The 22,438-nt window shown below is 35.8% G+C and overlaps 1 protein-coding gene across 1 annotated transcript in view; it reads right to left on the bottom strand.

Moving 5' to 3' along the window:
- LOC104465329 (serine/threonine-protein phosphatase 4 regulatory subunit 4-like) overlaps nucleotides 1-22,414 on the bottom strand; it is a gene marked incomplete at its 3' end in the record, with an annotated part of 27,704 nt that extends 5,290 nt beyond the window's left edge. Inside the window, exons 1-2 of the mRNA XM_010078329.1 lie at nucleotides 22,325-22,414; nucleotides 21,761-21,834 (exon numbers count right to left, since the gene is read on the bottom strand). Coding sequence (XP_010076631.1) covers nucleotides 21,761-21,834; nucleotides 22,325-22,414 — 164 coding nt within the window. The remainder of the gene's footprint in view (nucleotides 1-21,760; nucleotides 21,835-22,324) is intronic.
- Nucleotides 22,415-22,438: the final 24 nt, after the last annotated feature.

Genomic DNA, 22,438 nt, shown 5'->3' with positions numbered 1-22,438 from the left:
AGGGAAAACAGTCAGATGTATAATCAGATGTATATTGACAAACACGATTACAGAAGGATATGAAAACTTGATTGGATTACAGATCTTGTACCGTTCTCCTCATCCTGTCTCTCTCAATGGTATCCCACAATCGAAAAATTTAAAAAAAAACAAAAAAAAAGCAGGATGAGATGGAATGGCTAGGCAGCAATGAAGAAAAATCATGAGATTAAAACAAAAACTACTCACATGCATAAACTTCTAGAATGGAATCAGAAAGACAAAGGGTCTGGATGCCAAAACTAAAAATAAAACTACATATCAACACATCCTTTTTGCTGTTTAAATGCATAAAATAAGTTTTGCTAAACAAATTCAGATTTGTCACAATAGCTAAGCAGCTCATTTTTAAATAAGCATGCAAAGCTCAACTGTACACATGCAAATACTTTTCTTAGTGTGTCATTACAATTAAGTGTACAATATGATTATACACATAATTTTAAAATAAATTCATTGTAAAACTATGTTTAAATACTTCTATATACCATTCCTCATACTGTCATCACTCCAAGTTTTCTTAGTGAAACATACAAGCTCAGGAAAGGGCTTAGGTACATAAATTGGTCACAGGACAGTAGAATTGCACAACCACCTTCCAGTTTTGTTCTGCCTCTGAAGTATATTAGGAGATTGCACAGTTAAGATGCAAAGCCCTCCCGCAGCATTTAGAGCTGAAAAGGTCTTTACACATTCCATTAATGTTCTACATGATCTTCAACATTCATCTCATTCAGAAGATCAAATGAAATTATAGGTACAGACAAGCAGGCCAAATTAGATATATTTTGTTAAATGCTTACATTGCAAATGTACTTTTAAAAATAAGGATATGTTTGTATCATAAGCAAGAAGCAAAAGTAAAAGCTTTGGATAAAATCAACAGGGACTAAAATACCCTGACAGAAATTTTGTAACATCCTATTGGAAAGATTTTTTTCTTTGCATTCTATAACTTCCCAGTGAAAACATTCAAACAGCAATTAGGTATCACAACATTAACTTAACCATGTTTAGCAAACTGCAACTTCAGTGTATTTTTGAAAGAAAGTATTCTTCACCATCTTCACAAAGATAATTTTCCATGCTAGAAGGCAGTATGTTGTGGAAGATTATGTACAGGCTGGAGGGCAGAAATTCAGGAATTCAAATCCTCTTTGCGAGGTGGAGAGCCAGTCACATCCCAGTTCATTTCTGTGTTAGGTTTCCATTCTGCAGACAGATGTAATTACCCAACTCACCAACTACAAACTATAACTCTGTATAAAGGTCTTAACATGTGAAAACCCCTGCTCCACCAAAACCTTCCCCTTCAAGAAAGAGTAAATCTTGCTATGGTAGACACGTCTCATTTTTTGCATAGAATAACACAAAGTGCCTGTTATTTAAAAGCATGTATCTAAAGCATATATGAGGGAATTAACCTAATCTTAGATTGTATCTGTCTGCCTCTAAGACAATTTTCCTTTAAACTCAATGGACAGAAACCAGACTCAAAGAAGACCAATTCATCTCAGCCTAATAGATGAGATGGATAGTGCCACTGAAGTGCTTGTTTACTGCCTATAAAGGCAGACATAAAGACTAGCTGACCTGCAGGTACCCATATTGTAATAAAACGATGGCCCCTGCCTACAGAAACACATTACAAGCCTTAGTCCTACAGGCATTCATGTTTATGCATAACTTTACCACTGCAAGTTGTCCATTGATTTCTCACCTAGTAATATATTAACATCTTCAGAAATGCTTCTGAGAATATAGCACCTGACTAATATAACTAATGTGGGACAAAATAAAACATTCCCCCTTCCCTGAGTTCCAGAGCAATCAAGAAGGATCCATCTCAAACTTAGTCATGGCAATAACTGTTCTAAACAGGTGCTACACACCATGAACGCCAGAAACCAGTATTTTTCTCTTTTTTTTGATGGACCATATACACCTTAAATATTGCAAAGATAAGAACCCAAATAGAATAATTATCATAAATTCTGAAATGAGTAACAAGTGACCAGAAAGCTGTGAGCACTGTACTGAGGTTATCATACATCGCTGTCATCAGAGCTGCAACATTCTGACCCACTGAGCAAAATCTGGGAACCATTCCCAGGTCAGAGACTTCACCTTTATTGCACCTATATATTTACTATAATAAAGAGTGAGCAAAAATCACAGCTGAGGATGGAGTTCAACATAGATGGAAAAAAACACATTTAAATTCACAATATCAGAGTGTAATGATAAAAAATATTTATAAACAAAATTTAAGAAGCTGAAAACAGGACAAATTTAATATACATTATTTTAAGGTCAAGAAGAAAAAGCTTGACAAAGCATTAAAACAACTACCATTCCCTATATTTTTTAATATAGGTTATCTTTTTCTCTTGGTATCTACCTTACTTTAGGAACACAGAAAGTTGCTAATCCAATACTGCATTTTTTTTAATTCTGTGTTTGTTTGTTGTTGTTGGGTTTTTTTTTAATACAGGTGTATTCCAACTGAGAAAATGTATCAGTATTTTTGTAGGTTTTTAATCCTCTGTTAAGACTGCTACTGATGTAAAGTTAAGCTAATGTGATTTTCTTCAAAAGTATCAGGAACTAATTTTCTGGCTAGTTACCATATACACCACTCTACATTTTTAACTGTTGTCTGTAAACACAAGAATGTTGACAAGTTTTGACAGGGCAAAGCTACATCAAAGCCCTTTTTAACACCATTCAAAACTAGCAAGAATGGATGGCAGTACAGATTTTCAGACTGATTTTAATATTAGCATCCCTGTATTCTTATTTGGTAAACAAGTATGAGCTCTCTCAATAAAAACATGTCCTGCAGTAACATCTAAACTCAGGGAAAGGAGAGTATTCTGTTAACTACTGAAAACTGAGTTATATTAATGATTAATAACTGATCTATTTACAGCTTGCAGTATTTTTGTATTATTCAAAACCATTTTATTATCTAATTTAAAACCATGAATATTAAAGCCTTTTATGTTTATGGCTGATTTCTCTGAGCATCACATACTAATTCCAACAAACTTTAAAGCAGAACTGAGAAATCTAGGGCTCCTAGAGTGGAAAAGGGTCACAGGGAGGATGAAGCCCACAACTTCTTATGAAAGGACTTTCAAGGAAAAGATGCATACCTTTGTATTATTTATGCAAAAGGTCAAGGTAACTTGGAGCTTTTTAAAGCTATTTAATTGAAAATTTTATTGACAATGTATCAAGATGGAACAAATCCTAACGGTTAAAAAAATGCAACCTTTATGCATTAGAAATTTAAAGAAAAGGGGAGTATTTCCCTTTAAACCAGAAATGCTTAGTATCTGGCTTGCTGCCAATTAAGAATGTGAAGCAGGAGGCATTTCAACACCTACACAGCCTGTAATTTTCCAACTGTGGAAGATTTTTCTTCTATTTCTACCAAAGAAGCTGCACCATAGATTTTCTTTAAACATTAAAGACTTCAGGATTACAGTGAATTATTGCTAAATGCTCAGATTTAGACAGTTTTGTACTAATAAATATATTAAAATAAATGCTAAATCTTTTCTTCAAAGTCACAGTAAGCTCAATGTAATGAAGTGCTACTCCTTTATTAACAGTGCTAATTATAGAAGAACTCAACAGAGCCCTACACTTAGGAGCAATTTATCTCTGCCTCTTTTGTGCTACCAAAATCCACATAGATAACATCACTTAAATATAAAACTTCAAGACTCATCTTCTGAGTTTATCCTACAGGAGATCCTAGTGACTTCACAATGCCAGGAATCCTCAAATGGGGGAAAGCTCTCACGCTGGAGCGCTTCTGTTCTAACATTCACTGCAGCTGTGACACCGGCAGCTCACTGCCAGTCAGTGACACCAGAGTTGGTCTATCTACAAGGCTCACTGAAGAGCTCAAATGCAAGCGTACCAATAAGCCTCTCCCTGTAGGCCCCGGCATTTTTTACTTGTTTTCTCTACTCTCATAAAATGAAGTCTACATTATATTTGGGACTGCCTTGAGACTGGAAGAAATCCTCCTAGAAACCATTTACAAACACAGAAAGGACAAGAAAAGTGACTGGGAGTGGTCGGCCTGGATTTGTGAAGGGGAAATCAATATCCTCATAGATAAATTGATGAAGTACAAGCTAGATAAATGGAAAGTTATGTGGACTGAAAACTGGCTGAACAATCAAGCTTAAAGGGTTGTGATCAGTGGCAAGGCAGACAGCTGGAAGCCAGCCAGGAGTGGTTTACCTCAGGGCTCTGCAATGGGGGCAACACTGTCTAACATCTTCATTAATGACCTGGATTATGGGACAGAGCGCACCCTCAGCTTGTATGCAGATGACACAAAACCAAGAGGAGGGGTTGACAGACCAGATGGCTGTGCTGCCTCAGCAAGCTGAAGAAACAAACCAACAGGGATCCTAGGAAATTCAACAATGGAAAATGCAAGTCCTGCAGCTGTGGGGGAATAGCCCCATGTACCAATAGAGGCTGGGCACCAGCCAGCTGGAAAGTAGCTTGTCAGGAAAGGACCTGGAGGTTCCAACAGACACCAAGCTGACCAGGAGCCAGCAACGCATCCTTGTGGCAAAGTCAGCTGACAGCATCCTGGGTTGCACTAGCAAGGACATCACCAGCAGCTCAAGTGAGGCAATTATTCTTCTCTGTTCAGCACACGAAACTCATAGACAGATGGCAGCGAGTCCATCAAAGGGCCGCTAAAATGGTTAAGGGATTACACCATCTAATATTTCAGCAGTAGCTTAGACAACAGGGATTTTGAGTCTTAAAAAGAGGTTTGGGGTCCTTATTTAATATGTACAAAATCTGAAGTGAGGCAGCAAAGAACACTGAGGCAAATTCTTCCCAGATGCGGCCTGTGACAGGATGAGAGACAATGGGGACAAATTCAATACACAGAAAATTGCACTTAAAGCTTAAAAAAAAGTTATTCTATGTCAGATTGCTCAAACATTGGAATGAGTTGCCCAGACAGGTGATGGACTCTCCATCCTTAGGATCCAAAATCCTGAGTTCAGGACAAGACATTGGATATATTGTTCTAATTGACACTGCTTTGAGCAGAGAGGTGGACTCGAGAGGTCCCTCCTCTCCACAACTACACTATGATTCTATGATTATATTCAGGATAGGTGTTTCCAGGTTTGCAAACTGGCTGGGGGATCCTTTGAGACATTCAAAACTCATCTGGACAATGTCTTGAGCACCCTGATCTAACACCAAATTGCACTAGACTTGGCAGCTGGCCCTGCTTTGAACAGGGCATTAGACCAAATGACCTCCAGAAGTCCCCAATCACCTAAACTATTTTGTGACTGTGATTCATAAATTTTAAGATAAATTTCCTATTCATATAAAAGCTCAGTATCTGACAGCATTTAGCCTATTCAAAATGATTCAATATCAATTCTCCTTCCAGGACGTCTGTTCTCCTGTGCAATATAATGGTTGCCAAGGCAAACTAGAAATCCAGATAAATACTTCTCTCAGTAACATAAAAGTGCTCGGCCCATAAGACTTCCTTAGGGAATGTTCTTGACTTTTATTGTGGAGATTTTCACATAGCAATCTCTCCCATGCAGACGGGGAGACACAAGCTGAAAATTTATTAAACTGTTTTCTTCATACTACTCTTGCTAAGTAAAAACTAACACTTTTACAAGTTTTAATTTTGTGTTTGATTTTATAATATTAGGTTTTTTAGTAAGAAAAAGGAAAAAAATCCTAGAAAGTAGAAAAATATCTTGAAATCACAAATATTGATGAGTTATTTTAAGACTAATTTTCATGCTATTTCAACGTGAATACTCCATTGATAAAATACAATCTGGTATTTTCTGTAAAAGTACAATCTTTTCTTAACACTGGTGTAAAGCAGAAACCTTCCTTTTATGTCATTTTATGTATGCTTACATTTTAAGTATGCTTCTGTAAAAATAAATTATATAACAGGAGTATCTGAACATCTATTTGACATATATTGTAATAAGTATATTATAAACAGACCCAGTCCCATGGAAATATCTGTCATTTTAATAAAATAACTTCCTTTAAGAGCCTCAGTTGAACAAACAGTGAGAACCATGAGCTATACAAATATTAACACATTCTTGAAGCTATACATTACAAGGGAGGTTTTATAGACCACAAGTGCTGTACAAAATTGTTTGTACATTATCCTCTACCATGTTGTAAATGACAAATAAAAGTATTTGGAATCAAAATTATGTTTTATCTGATAATTTGCCCTAGGATTTGAAACTGCAAAGATACATGAGATATTTGGGATATATTTTTAAAATCAGATATCTGATTATCAAACTGCTTACATTTCTGGCATTGTACAGTAACTGCTACAAAAAGAGGCTTCGTTCTCAAAAAAACTAGTACAAAATTTAAAAAACATTACTCATTTAGACACACACATATACATAATTACAGATCTATGTATCATTAGTTTTTGAAGACCACAGTTAGCTGGACAGCATACGTAACGAACTCAAAACTAATTTAAATTGTCCTACAAACCAATGGCCTGTTTCTGTATGTACAAATACACTATAACATTTATGTATGCAAGCCTTCATATATATTAAATTTATGATAATATGCAAGATTCTAGAATAGGGATATACACCAGACTAAGTCAAGACTGTGATGGGGCTGAAGAAGAATTAAGCAACTTTAACCCTTTAACCCTTCCATCTCTCCCTCTGTTACCTGTCTAGCCAGAGCAAAAAAAGATAAGAAACTTTATCTTCGGGCTTCTATAATTTTTCTGAAAATCAGATATAATAAAATGAATCTGAAAATCTAACACCTGATTAATATCCATTTTCAAGAAGTCAGAAGTCCTGATAATATCACAGTATGAACATCTCTTTGCAAATGATATTGTAACCCTTTTCTATTAAAATCTCCTTTTCAAAATCACTTTCTCATCCTGGTTTTCTACTTCAGATGCCCGTGGTCATTTCACAGCACATCTAAATAAAATCTACATGATCTAAATATTAAACAAATAAAAATTAATCTGATCTTAGTACATATCTGAACATGTACCACTACACATGAAACTTCTAGAGCAATTAAAGTAAGAATGGAAACCCCAGATTTAGCTGCACAATAGTTTTGTATTCATAGTAACCTTGTTTACCAGGATCAGTTTGGTCAACTGAAGTTTCTTATTTCTGTTTGCTTGCCAAACAACTGTCAAAGCGAGAAAGGATTTCTAATTCATACAAACACTCCTTTCTGTTCCTGAGGCAAAACAAATGTACTATAATGACACAATAACTTCATTCTTTCTAATATCATAAGTTTCTGTGAGTTTAGACACTTAGTACTATGCGGAAACATTAAGCTTTTCTCCCTTGAATTTTAAGGAAAGTTTCAAGAATATAAAAAGTGCCTCAAAGGAACACATTTTTCCTCTCAAATATTACCCTAGTATCAACATTACTATCTCCTAGAAGACAAGTGTTTCTTCTTCCTTAGATGACTTATAACACATATTGCCTTTTGTATGGTTTCTGGGTAGAATTCATCCTGGTGTTTTTTATTTTGAGTCTAAATTTGAAAAGTAAAACCAGGCTTTTCACTCCAAGATCAAGATAATGCCATTTCCAATTCCAGGGTAATATAACAAAAATCATCCAGTAGCTGATATTATTTTCCCTCTGCCCAGTCCTCATTCACTGACTCAGAATTTATAATTTTCACTTTCAACAACATTTGTCATTTCACAGCATGCTTTATATGATATAAGAAGTGTTCTTAAAAAGCACAAGGCCTGTAATTTTTCTACACAGAAAGCGAGAAAAAAAACCACATATGCTAACCAAATTCTAGAAGGGTAAATTACTTCTGCTGACCTAGATTTATCTTAGTCTAATTTAGACACAGGATCTCTTTTCATTCTCCAGTCTTATTTTTTTTTGTATCAGTATATTTCATACACAGCATTAGCTATTTATGGCATGAGATGAACACTTGAAATGACCTAACAAATACTAAAATCTACTTAGAGTCTCCTTCAACTCATGGGTTTTGTAAGTGTGGGGTACTACACACAATAGATCCACTAGGAAAAGCACATCAAAGGTTAGGAAAGCAACTGTTACTGGTTTGTTTGTCTGTATCTGCATTGCTTCATAAAAAAGCCTTTTCTGTACAAGCAAGAGTTTGTTTTATATTGAAGACCATGGTAAAAGCCCAAAACAACCATAATCTTCTAAGACTTAAAACACAAGAAGGGCTTTAGAGCCATCTTCCAAAAAATTCAAACTTTTTAGAATAGGCCTATAAGATCCATAACAACAAAATTTAAGTTGCTGCATCAACCACTGTAACATAGACAAATGGTACATAAAACATACTTTGTACGAGTTGACCATCCATTTTCAAAATCACACAGACTGGATCGAAAGAAAATGCAAATGTAAAAGACTAGTAGAGACACTGTAAAGAACACTGAGTACAGAATGAATAGAAGTACAGCATATGAGTACAGTGAATAAATGAAAAGCAACAAGGAACAGAAAAATAAAAAAGGGTAAAGAGACTAAACCCAGGGGCTTGAAGCTATTGCTCACAGCATTTTCCCCATATGCAAGAGGGGGAATATATCTCTGTATCTATACAGATATTTTAAGTAGATTGGTATCATATATAATAATAAGCTGAACTCATGTTTCAATTTGAAAAACATGGGAGTAAGATTGCAAGCACTGAAAAATTTATCTGAAATTTTAGAAACTCTTTTGATGCTTTAGCTGTAGAAGCAGTTATTTTTTCCCAACCAAGGAAGTCTGACTGTGATCTCAGAATGACTTCAAATTGTTAACACTAATTTTGTACTAAATTATTGCTGTCATACTCAAAGGGCCTGGTGACTCAAAAGAAAAAAACTAATTAGAAAACAAACACAAAACCGTGAACTTGGTCTGCATATAAGCTAGCTTTTAGACAGCTCAGAAGCGGGAAGCCTTGCATGTTCACCTTCTGTTCATTATTCAAATATTTTCAAGTAGTATTGGACATCTACTTCAGTCTGGTACAGTTACACGCATCAGCAATACAATGTCAAACAGCTAACTCCAGTGTTGTTTTCTCCTCTGTCAGAAGCAATCACAGATCAAAGGCAGTTTTCTGAGGTAAACATGCAAATAACTAAAAATTACTCCTGTTCCAAGCTGTTGCTGATTCACGTTCTGTCAAACAAAAAAGTGCTTTACTTGATTCATGTTCACTTGGAAAGTAGGATGAAATTCAGCTACTTAATTAAAATGAAGAAAGAGTTAGAGTCACGTCTCTCAGAAATATATGAGATTTGTTCTATTGATGGCACACAGCTTGGAGTGAACAGATAATCAAACCAGATAATACAATTAACATAATAAACAAATTGAAGTGATGACATAAGTCTTGCAAATGTCCGGCTCTGTGGCAGAATAATTTCAAACAGTAGCTAAAAATGAGTATTATATATACACACAATTCATGTGTATTTACATTCCTCTTAAAAATCATTATGAGCACACCATCAGAGTCCTCCTGCCTACCCAACTAGGTTTAGGTAATTATAATCCACATTACATTCCCTACCTTCAAAATCACTACAATGACCTTAAACAGCCTTTTGTTAGACTATTTTTTCCTCACATACTCATATTTTAACATATTTCTAATGGTACAATTATCCCAAAAAGAGTTTGACATTCTCCAATGGAAGGAATAAATAAAGCATTTAACAGTAATTCCACCCACATTTACTAAAATTAGTTCAGAATCATCTCTGGAAGAAAATAATATCTCTTTCCTTTGAATGTGTGTCAAATATGCTCAACCACATAGATCCTTCATTGCACACCAACGTTACCCACTAGAATATCCAGTTTATCTATTTACTACGTTAGTATCAATATCCTTCTATGGAAGTGAAAGTAACATGGAAAAATTAAAAATACAGTAAAAAGCAAGCATTGATACAATACTACTTCCACATCACTTCCCTCCTCCCCACCACCTTTGGTTTGTTTTGTAACTGAAAATGAACAAAATTAATTGATTACTAAAAGGTGTGGGACAGTAAATTTTTAGTCTAAACTCATAGTGGAATATTAACAATGTACTATTTTCATGAATAATACTTTTATTAGGTATCTTATATGGCACCCATGCACATGGATAGCTACAGGTAGAATTTACCTTAAAAACAGCACACAGTGCTTAGAACATCAATGTTATTTCTGTGCATCCAGAATGACACAAAGTTCTGTACGAGTATCACAGGGCCAACACAGTCTTTACAGGTGTCACACAAGCTATCTCAACTGGTATTCAGTGTGTATTCTCCTGAAAATTATGAGCTTTAGGAAAACTTTCAGTCATAGGGAAGATGGCAAAGAAAAGGAAAATAAGATGTATGCATTTGCAAGGGAAGGAATTGCATTTGGGAAAAAATAAAATCAGTCTTCTGTATGTTGGACTCAAAAAGGGGGAGCAACAGAATAAAAAAAAAATATGTAATACTTGCATCCTTCACCAAAAAAACACATGAAATGAGTCATGAATACCTCAAACAACCTAACAAGTACTAATATCTACTCAGACTCTTCTTCAGCTCATGGGTCTTATAGGTATTACACACAATAGATCCAAAAGCTGACATTTTCCAATTGTTCGTTAAAAAAAAAAAATCATCCTCTCTATTTAATCAGGAAGTAAGATGAGGTACTGGAAAAATACGTACTTCGAGCCTTCATAATTGGCAATAAACAAGAAAGATACAGAGATCTGGATATTAATTGTATTGATCTATCTACTTTCTAATACATCGCTTTCAAATAGGTGGGACAGTTTAAGTGACCAGAGCACAAGTGTACTTATCTGACAGTTATCTGTAGAAGCAGGTTCATTTTAAGTACTCATCATCCTCTTCTCCATTGATGTTGTGGTTACCACTTGATGGAGTTGTAAAAAGCAAAAATAAAAATAAATCTTGCCCTGAAGACCATACCCTAAATAACTTCTAGCTCCCAAAATGGCAGATAAATAGGTATCCTAATCCTGAGCTTTTAAATTAAATTCAATAAAGGAGATTAACTGTTTATAACACAAGAATTTTGGTGCAAGCAGCAATGAGTCTATGACTCATATTTTGCTATTTAATATGGACATAATCCTCCTCCTCAAAAAGCTCAGTTACAATTTCAGCAGTGAAAATGGCATCTTTTTCTGTTTCTCCCTTTAAAGCCAGTGTTTTTATCTCTAGGCCTGCACAACACTGTAAGCAATATTACCACGTAAATATGTACATTAAAGCAGATGCCCTTCACATTTCTTTTACATATGTTTATTCTGCCAGAGACAATACAATCATTTCATATTCACAACAAAAACATAGTTAGCATTTTTAAAGCATTTCTTTACTATCCCTAGTCTAGCCTTCTCAACATACTCTTGGTAACTGAAGTTACCAAGCAATTTCACCTGGGGGGGGGGGAAGAAAAAAAAAAGAAAAAAAGAAATTTTAAAAGAGAATATATTCTACTTAGGAAAGTCATACCACAAGCTGGTGAGCTGCACTTCTCATGCAGCATAGGAAAACAGTAAACCATCCCATTTTGCAGACATAACCCCTTGCAAACAAAATGTATTGGCACTACTGACTGCAACAGCACTTCTCCCACTGTGTAGCTCTGTTTCTATCAATTGAGTTATCAATGCTTTGACCCAGCTTGAATCCAACTTTCTTGCTCTTCTCCAACTGGTAAAAAGAGAAATGTGTTGGAGTTATACAGGCAGCTTTGAAAAATTTCTGTTTAATCTTAGCATAAATTGACAGCTCCAGTTCTTAATGTTGTTCAACAATAGCCATCAGGGGGAAAGCTAACTGATACCTACCCAGATTAATTCACCTTTTTTTACTTCAAGAAATGTGGACTCAAAGCTTTACTAGGGGTATAATTGACAGTTTGTATGCAAAGCTGTTCTCATAAGCAAAAAAAACGGGCTCCAATACTTTCTGCTTACAACCTTCTCCACACTCCTGGACTGCCAGAGAAAACCCTGTGGCAACTTTTGCAATTTTATTCAAAGTTGCAGTGCATTGCCAATTAAAAAAATAAAAACAAATTATATCATTCTGATTTAAGTCATATTGGGGAAAAAAACCCCAATATTTTTTTCACAGTCAAGTGGAATATTTAACTTTAAAAACCTATGAGAAAAACACTATACAAAAAATTTATTGCTCTCTTTGCAAAGCCAGAAGAATTCTCTTAAAACTAGGAGATTATTGAAAAATGGATAAGGACAAGAAGAATGGATAAGTGACTTTTGTCTTCCCCGTTAGAAAGAATGTAAGACTATGCTCTTTGAGGCTTCAGTCTTTTTTCATCATTATACATTATCTGATGATGCTGGTCACCTTTATTTCTATAATTGCACAGGAAACGTAAATTTTAAAAAAAATGTCTGAAGACCTACAAATACCTTCCTGGTTACTCTAAGTAGTTAAAAGTAAATAAAAAAAGACCCCCGGTTTACTATACTCAGCTTGGATTCATACACACTTAAAATGATTCAATTCCATTCATGTCAGTTTACCTACCCCTGCTTACGCACAGCCTGAATCTGACTTCCTTATGCTATAGTAAAGTGAAAAACAGTGGAAGAACAGGGAAGCAGGAATTGCAGAGAAACGCTGGGACTGAAATCACACCGTAGCATGTTTCTGCAAATAGAGCGTGTAATTTTGGAATTATAAAATGACTAAGAAGTATTGCCTATTCATAGATACTGTTAGGAAAGGGGTAGGTATCTAAAACCCATTAGTATGTAAGGGGTAGATGGCCAACAAGAGTTAAGAAGTCCAAGAAAGCACAGCAATTTCCGTCGGTCCTGCTGTGACTTTGTATGACTGACAAGGAATGACTCAGCTAATCTGCACGTGAGAGTTGTACACATTCTCAGAACCCACAGCCACGCAAGAACATGGAATAAAGAAAACTACTCCTGAAACAACAGCTACCAAGATACAGACGAATATATCCAGAACCTGATAATTTTATTCCTAAACATTAACCCCTCGTAGAGTAATGCTTTGCAAAAAGAAACATGCAGAAACATTTTTTTGAATGGAAAATACACTGAAAGATAGAATTTACATAAGAATACCTGAATCGTCAAGAGCCCATTCAAATAATAACATGGATATGAAATATCTGGTACATTTTCCTGCTTCTATGAAAGTATCAGCCAGAGGCAAAAGAGCATGTCTCAGACAGATGTATCTAAGAGATCTAGCAGAAGTTAACAAGTGGTTCTTTGCCTCTTTTCTCATTCTGTTTTATTATGACTCATAAAGCAGAAAGACTTTTTTTTTCCACAGACAGGGGTGTTCATCTGATAGGCTATAGCACATTAACATGCAATGGGGAAGACTCCATCTTTTCGAAAGGTGTCTCCACAAGACCAGCAAGGTTATCCATGGAGAGAGGAGCAACTTCTGCAGTGAATGTGATAGCCATGTAAATCTAGTTTTAACAGACTGAGGCATAAGAGTTAGAGAAGCCTTATTTTCAAAGCCTGCAAAGGACACTGTTATTGTTCAGACTGGAAAGACCCACACACAACCTGATCTAGGAAGTTAATTATACATGGGGGCAGGGGGGGAAAGAAAGAGGAAATCAAGATGTAAGAATGCCAGTGACATGTTAATTCTCAAAGTGTGAGTTTTGACAACAACTCAGTTACATAGCCTTCCCATCACTATCATGTTCAAATGAAAAGATTATTTTTTGCATGATTAGCCTGTCTTTAAAAACCTTTCCCTGAGGGCATGACTCTCTCTTTGGTTAGAGATGCTACTTGTGGCATCAGTTTTGGACTTTGAAGCGACCGTCTTTGTCAGGCAGAGTCCTGTAATTGTGTATAATTTAAACAGTTGGTTCTTCACCTGTAATATGGGTTTTGCTAGACTACTTCAATAGAAATCCTCACTATAGAAATCACTTTTAACTTCCTTTTCAGCTTGTCTTCAAGACCTAAAGAGTATTATTCTCATACAAAAAGCTGCCCCTGAAAGATTAAATAAGACACCCCTACCAAAGTAGGAGAACTTCTCAACGAATAATGAAGACCTCCTTGAATCACTTAGTCTCAAAAACTGTCTACATTCCCATTCTGTTTTCCCAGTGTAAAAATTTCTGTTTAATAATCCTGGTTTCTTTAAGGTGACATAAAGCTTTGGGCTCTGAGGCCTGACGAAGATCCAGTGTAATGTTACCACAGTGTTGGCATTTAGACTACGAGCTGGTGGAACAAAGACAAAAACATTAATACTACTAAAGTTAACTCTAAAAATAGCTAAATAAAACAGCTCTACAAGTATACCCCAGAGAGAAGGATTAATATTAAACCTCAGTTAAGCTATTTCTTGTCTCATTCTAAATTATTCCTGTCATAGTGTGTCAGCTGAGGCACAACCTGCCCAAACCTGCAGTTCTAGATCCTAAAGTCCCTAAATTATAATCATAATTTCATCTCCGTAGAACAACTTCCCTTCACACAAAGTTTACAAAGTGCAGCAATGTGAACCAATACATAACGGAGTGTTATCTGCCTTGCTTTGTGGAGATTCAGACAAGTATCTGAAAGAGCTCTGAATGTAAAAATATGTGGTGTATCAGCACTAAGAATCATTATTCTGAAGAGTCTCAGAGTACTCTGATTTTTGGGACAGGTAATGGTGCATGCTACTACTCTCATACTCGCAAAACTGAAACATCTACTACTGCTTTTATGGGAAGAGTAGCTGGGCCAGTACCAACGGCTGCTGCTTCTCTCTGTCAGCAAAAAATGAAGGAGAGACAGAGAGCAGGGCCTTGGAAGTACCACACCATGACATGTGAATGGCTCCCTTGGCCTGTAATAAAGTAGTCCTGGAAACACCGAGAGTTTCCAAGAAAATCAGTCACTAGCCTATGACAGTCAATATATTAGATCACGTAGAAGTATTCTCAGATTTGCCATAAATAGACAGCTTGAGCTACTCTTTGATGAGTTTCTATCTTTGATATATTCTAACACAAAACATTACATTTTCCCATCTACATCCTCAAGCAGCTTCCATTGGATGCACCTCCCGGTGCTGACATAAACTAGTACAATACTATCATCTTTTGCTAAAACAGGCAAAGGATACAAACATAAATTAGCAATATTGAGTAAGCATGAGAATAAAAGCTCCTTACAAGTTCAAAATGTTTTTAGAAACACTTGCAGCTTTCTAAGGAAGGTGAAATAAAGGAGAGTTATTTTACTTACACACTAATTATGTGCCATCTCAAAATCAACTGTGCAGCTGTTATTTATTAAATGCCAGTGCTCATCTAAACAAAAACAAAACAAACTCAGTCTCCTGCTGGGCAACATGCTTTTCCTATATGGGATCTGACATGTAGAAAGAAACATTGTAAATATTTAGCTGAATACTCCTGTGTAGATCTTTTCTGGGAGAACATGATGAGGTTTTCCCAAGGCAACAAAACGATTTTTAGATGCTAAGAAAACCCACAGCTTTTTCAACTGTGTTTACTGTTTATAAAGGCATCCACACAGCTACCTGGTTTCTCCTTTTATGTCATGCAAAAAGATGCTCTGAAACGTAAATATAATTGACATCTCCAGAGAAGAATTTGACAATGCATAAGGAAGAGCAACCACCAATCTCACTCATCACAGATCTCACGCAGGCTTCCAGAAGTCCATTTAATGTCAAAGGGCTCATTAAATACACTACAGCTGATCCTTCATAGACTCCCACCTTTTCAACCAGTACTTGACTTCACAAATTCAAAGCACAGATTCAAGACTAGCATTACCTGAACTAAATCTGTTCTGCTATTAATGGAAGAGTGACCTACCAGCTGTGACATCTCTGCTCAGGCTCGTGCTTATAGCACCATGAGCAGTCATAGAGTTGCACATTTTGTTGGAAGCAAGTACCTGAAAAAATTGTTGTATCAGTTCCCTAATCTGACCGAGACTGCGTGGCTGCAACAGCATTAGTGCTGTTGCACAAAACCTATCAGAAACACACAGTGACATAAAGAGAGAAGAGCTACTCTTTCTGATATAGGAAAAGCTTAATTCAGCTTAATTTGGCTATGAAACTATACACCAAGAAATCTCAGCTTCATGAATACCATAAGGCAGTCAAATGTAGTGCTAATGGGTCAAAGCCATTTGACCCATTCCCAAGCACTGTTCCCATGCTGCTGCACACTTCTCTTGTGCTGGCACAGGGCTTTTTTTCAGGTGCACAAAGTCCTGGATCACACAGTTGACCTGTTTTAAAACTAACCATTATTTTCAGGATTTGTCTCAGATACATTCCCCAATGTGCTGTGCAGGCACAAGGGCAACACAGCATAAATCCTTGAACAGGGAAAGGACTGGCACTGCCATCTTCCTGCATTGCCTGTGGCCTGAGAAAGAAAACGGAAATTAAGATTTTCCTCTCTCTCCTTTTTTTTTTTTTTAATCTTTCTCAGAGCACTATATTAACTCTGCTCTATATATTTACAGATGGTTCCTCAGCTTTAGTTTCAACTCAGCAAATATGATCAACAGAAATATTTGCACAAATCTTAATTTTAATCAAAGTATGTGACTTAACATCATTTCAGAAGACTACAGGTACACCTCTCACCTTAGGGTGAAAGAATCAATTTCATGTACATTAATTTATTGGCATAACAGAGTCAAGGTCAAGCAACTAATTTATCCATCCAAGTGAATCAGGAATTAAACTTTTATAAAATTTAAGTTGTAATTTACAAAACAAAAGACAACATTAAATTATGCCCAGTAAAAAAAAAAATAAAAATAAATAAAGGAAATACTTTTTAATTAGCATTGACAGCTTGCCAGTATAGTTGGAAGAATTATTTTCCAATGTGCTTAGCATGACAGCTGGATCTTTCAGTATACTATGTATGCATCATGATCATAAATTCAGAAGCTGTATAATTTGAACTGAGTAGCCAGTTCTCACAATTGTGTACCAAAAAAAAAAAAAGACACAATGTTTACATTAGAAAATCTGTTCCTAAAGGTACATTTAAATTAAAGCTTTCCTTTAAATTCAAAGGCGAGTTGCCTGCACTATACAAAGAAAATAAAACCTCCAAAACTAACATGATGAAGACTAAAAACTAAAAGGAAATTATTTTTTTAAAACAGCAGCTTTTAAATAGTAGTTGTTTTGACACTCATAATTAACACACACTGTATAAAAAGATGTTTAGAATTTGAGAATACTCTAGCTAATCAAAGATGGCTACAATAAAGTACAACTTTTTTTTTTTTTTTTAAGATATGCTCAGTTTATAGGCATTGAATTCTTTCCAATCTAGATAAAGTATCTATTGTGCCTTCAAAAACTGTGCTAAATGTTTTGGAGGGGGATTGTGTTCTTTGCTAAACTGAGAGATAGGATCACTCCAAAACCAAAGTACAGTATGTTCCCAAAAGGGTGAATAATTCAATCTTCCACCTTGAGAACTCATTATTACCCTGATATTTTGAGTATGACAAAAATGTCAAGGCCTGGAAGCTCTAACTCTAAGCAGGCACAAAGAAACAAGAAGTAGCTGAATACAAAATAATACAGTACACACAACAATGTAAAACCCCTAGGGAAATCTACCAGAAAAGCCCTCAGAAAACAAACCACACTACAGTGTGCATGCCAGTAAGCATCCCTGTATCCAAACCAGATCTACATCAGGCAAAGAATATGAATTTTGCTATTGTTTGTATGACATAAAAGGGTGAGCTACAGTAAGACAAATAAAAATAAGTAATAAAATCAATCAAATATCAGCAAACATGGAAACTAAGACTATAGGCAAAAGTTTAATAAAAATTACTGCCCCTGAGCTGCTTATTGCCACTGTTCTGGTAGAGGTCACGATGCCCTGAAGTGGAATGTAAACTATTCAGTCGCTTCAGCAGAAAGTCTGGCAGCTTGTCTTCATCTGCTGATGTTTTTACAATAAATCATCAATCTTGACACCGACATGGTTGAGATGCACATGGCTATTTTGCTCTCCTTGTTCTTCTGTTGGGCCAGCAACGTTCAAATACAGTTAGAATACAACTCGTCAGTGATTCCAGTAAGACCCGCCAAATACCTCCAAGCACTCAGGGTGAAGCTCGAAAACATAGTTCGTTAGACACTCACATTCCTCTCCCTCTTTAGGTACCTAAATCCATTTGACTTCCAAGCAAGTGCATAAACATCCCTGACAACCTGGTCTAAGACAGCCCAGTTCCTCAACCAGAATCAAGGTTAAGATTACAGCAAATGACAGTTCAATTTGCTACCACATTCTTACTAAATTAGAACTTGCTGTCTAATTGCAGAATGTTACCCAATTAAAACTGGGTACTCTGGGCAACAATGATCTAAAGCTGAAGTTCACCCATGCTTATGTCATATTAAAGTGACCCTGGCCACCAGGAGAGCTACTGAGTCCTTTCCTTTTGCTTGCACAACTGTTCCTATATCCACATGATGAGCCAAATCAAGAAATTGATTTAGCTGTAAACTAATCTGACTAAAAATTATCAGCTCTAGCCAGATCATCTTGTCAATCTACCTCATTACATAGTTATCTGAAGAACAGGAGTGGCAGAAAAGGGGAGACTGAAAGCAAAGTCATCCCCTAAAAATAATAATTAAATATATATCTATATAAACTTGCCAGGATTATTAAAATTACAGTTATCACTTTAGAACGTAAAACCAAACCATGATAGGTAATGAAAAGAAAACCAAATAAAATGAAGCCACCTTCCCGTGAAAGTGAGGTTTCAGACAGGATTAATGTGTCAGTGTACTCACCATGTGCTAAGAACATTTGTAGACATTTATGTCATACTTACAACAAGGCAATGAAGAGAAATTTACAAAACCTATGACAATACTTAATGGCAGATACAGACAGACAAGAGATTGAGGAAATCATTATATGGATACAAATATATACTGGATGAGCAAAACAAATAACTGTACAATATGACGAAGTAAGAGAGCATGCCAGAAACTCCATTGTGTTACTGGCAAATGAAAAGTAATACAAGAGGTGAAAAAAGAATGAACCGATGAAACTGATGAGAGCTGGGAAGTTATTACCTCCTCATACACACAGTATAGCAAAAATCAGTCACTGGAGAAAAAAAAGGGGCGGGAGGGGGTGAATCCCACAAAAATAAAACAAACAAAAACCACTATTCAGGCACCAAAAACCTCAGACAGTAAAAGGCTGTACTATTCTCTCCAACTAGGATGCAAATGTATCTATTCTCAGACTACACCAGTAAAGACTTCAGAAGCAGAAATGTGTCAAAAGCAAGTATCTACTAAACATACAACAACTCTGCATATAAGCAGACCAGAGTATCCAAGTTCAAGGTGGGGAGGAGAAGTTGGGGGCAGGTTTGGAGGCAAAGGAGAATGCAAAAAGAGAAGAAAGTGGTAGGGCTCTTTTGTTCAGAATGAAAGCGATTAAAATGTGAGGACTCTTTTTGGGCTTTCACAGAAAGTAATTACTAAACATTAGCTTTGCTGTACCATACAAAGGTTTAACTCAGTATTAGTCAGCTTCATTGTACTCTACAAGCAACACTAAAGATATCATCCTCAGTAGATTAAAAATCTCCAACTTGCACATTAGAGTTACATAAATGACAATATAAAAGACAATGTGACACCACAGGAAGTATTTTGATACTATTTGTAGATACTTAAGGTAAGAGATTTGCTTTCTAGTATTGCTCTTGCATATTTTTTAATGTATGTGCAGATAGCATCAGCCCTTCCAAATGGAACACAACACAGACATCATTAACAATTCATTTCAGTCTCACCAAAGCAATTTGTATATTGGGATTTTCAGAAAAGGCAGTGTCTTTTTGGAAAATATCAAGGAGAGTTCCACATAAGGGACAACCTGAAGGACAGCAAATAATGCATCTGTGTGAGAAAATGAGGCATTAAAACACCAGACTGACATTATTGTCAAACAAGAACAGGCGAGAGTATTGTATTATACTAGATTAAAAAACATCAGACAAGCCCAAAATACATACCTTTGTACATTATATAAAAGATACTACCTGTGTTACAGGCAGCTTTTCAACTTTTCTTGCTTATACTCCACTCAATTCAGGCAAGGCAATGTACCATTGAACAGCAAAAGCTTCCACTGGATTATTGTATTAACACATCTGGACAATCACAGCAAGTGATTGCCTTACAAAAAGCTTATCAAACAGAGATGAAGCTACAAGGACAAGGCAGAGCAAAAATGAAAACATCATCACAAGGAAAAGAATATTATGTCCCCAGAATAGCTGCTCAAGTAGAGAGAAAGCAAATGAAGATGTCAGGAGAAGTTCAAGGCCAGGCTGAAAAGCAATTAGTAAGATGAAAGATACAAAGTGGAACCTTTTACCCTTTAACAAGGCAAAGATCCAGTAAAGACATACTGCTGGAAACATGATCTTTAATTGGGAATAGAGCAAAGAAATTTGCTCCTGAAAGAAAAAAAAAAAAAAAAAAAAAGTGAACTATGCTGCTTGCTGTGAGGTAAAACCCAAAATATATATGCATCCTTTGCAATGATATGCACCAGATGCAAACTCTGAATTTCCCTATAGTCAACAGACTGCTTTGATTACAGGAACTATTAGCAAAGCAAGTTTTAAAATCCACAATTTAATAAAGTTCAGCATTAAAAAAACATTAACCAAATTCAGTATCTAAAGTAGCATCAGTGGACAAAAATGCTTACCTAAAAATAATGCCATGCACCCCAAAAAGAGAAAATTAAGGCACTGAGAATATGTACTCTAAACATTGAGGAAAGGCATAGACTAGAAGAGCACTTAAAATAGCAGAATAAGCAAACTGAGAGGGAGCTGCAGCTGGTTCTCCAATTACTAGTTATTGTTCAAAAATGCATATGCAAACCAAAATCCCTCAGAACATTTGTAGTCTCAAAGATGACTTACACAGTAGTTGAAAGATCTATAAACTATCAAAATTTAAATTATTCAAGTAGCTGCAAATACTTTAAAGAACAAGATGAAGGAGGTGAAATGAACCAGAACACAGGGAAGTATTAATATAGTATCTTCTGCAGTATTTCCTAAGGACTATAAAAGTAATCTCTCAAGTTTTCTCTTCTGAAAGCCCAGGCGCACACAGTATGCTCAAATAGCTCTGCTATCAGTCTGTGGTAACTGCTCATGCCTCAGATTGAATACGAAGTCACTGAATGATTGGTTTTATTAATGTGAACACTCAGGGAATCTTGCAAAATCAACTGCAGGGGAAAAGAAGATGAAGTACAGCTCAGTGTTGGTGAGGGCCATATTAGAAACTCAGAAAAGAAATGTTTATACAACTACACAAGTATCCTATTCTACACATTTTTTTAAAAAATCACAGTACCTATTTTTATCTTGTCTATGTGTTTAACGTAGCAGAAAGTAAAAAACTACTACTGAAAGACAGAAAGTAAAAGGAGTGAAGAGTAAAGCACTAAAAAAGATGTATGTATGCATGACGGTCAGCAATGTTTCACAGTACTATTTTAGGAAATACCTGAGTAGATAAACAGCCCTTTCAATATCACTGAGTTCTTCATCAACTGTCAATCTTTCTATTTCTTCTGGTGTCTGTCAAGCATGAAACAGAGATTATGAGTTTACAATGTCTTACTATTTCCTCATATTAATCTTCTTTAAAAAAAACCCTTCCTCCCCACATCCAGGGATAGTTCTATGAGTAATTTGAATTTAATCCTTGAAATCTCTAGCCAACATTTCAAATTCAATCAAATAAATCTTTCACCAAGAAAAGATGGGATGTAATAGATGTACAGTTCCATGTAAGGCACTATCACTATTAATCACTTAATCAAGTCACATATAAATTAATCTAAAGATGTTAGTCTATTTTTTTCCAGCTTAATATTCTTCTTCTACTAAAATATTAAGTCCCTGCTATACAGAATTCGAGATTGTTTATGCCAAAATTACCAAAAACAATTTTTAGTATCCTGGTGCTGTAAAATATAAACTGCCTTACTCAGTTAGCTGTGCATAAATAAAACGAGACACAATTTCAAATGGATTTTCAAGCACCGTTCTATTTTGAAGTATGTACCTTCAGGCTCCTGCGTACTGGCCTCTCTATAATAGTTAGTTCCTGCAGGTCTTCTATGTATCCAAACAAATTGCTCTGACTAAAATCCATTTTGGAGAAGAAGATTATCGGATG

This window comes from Pterocles gutturalis, unplaced genomic scaffold, assembly GCF_000699245.1.
Source record: "Pterocles gutturalis isolate BGI_N339 unplaced genomic scaffold, ASM69924v1 scaffold47383, whole genome shotgun sequence".
NCBI classification, from domain to species: domain Eukaryota; kingdom Metazoa; phylum Chordata; class Aves; order Pterocliformes; family Pteroclidae; genus Pterocles; species Pterocles gutturalis.
This window is presented reverse-complemented; position numbering and strand designations above follow the sequence as displayed.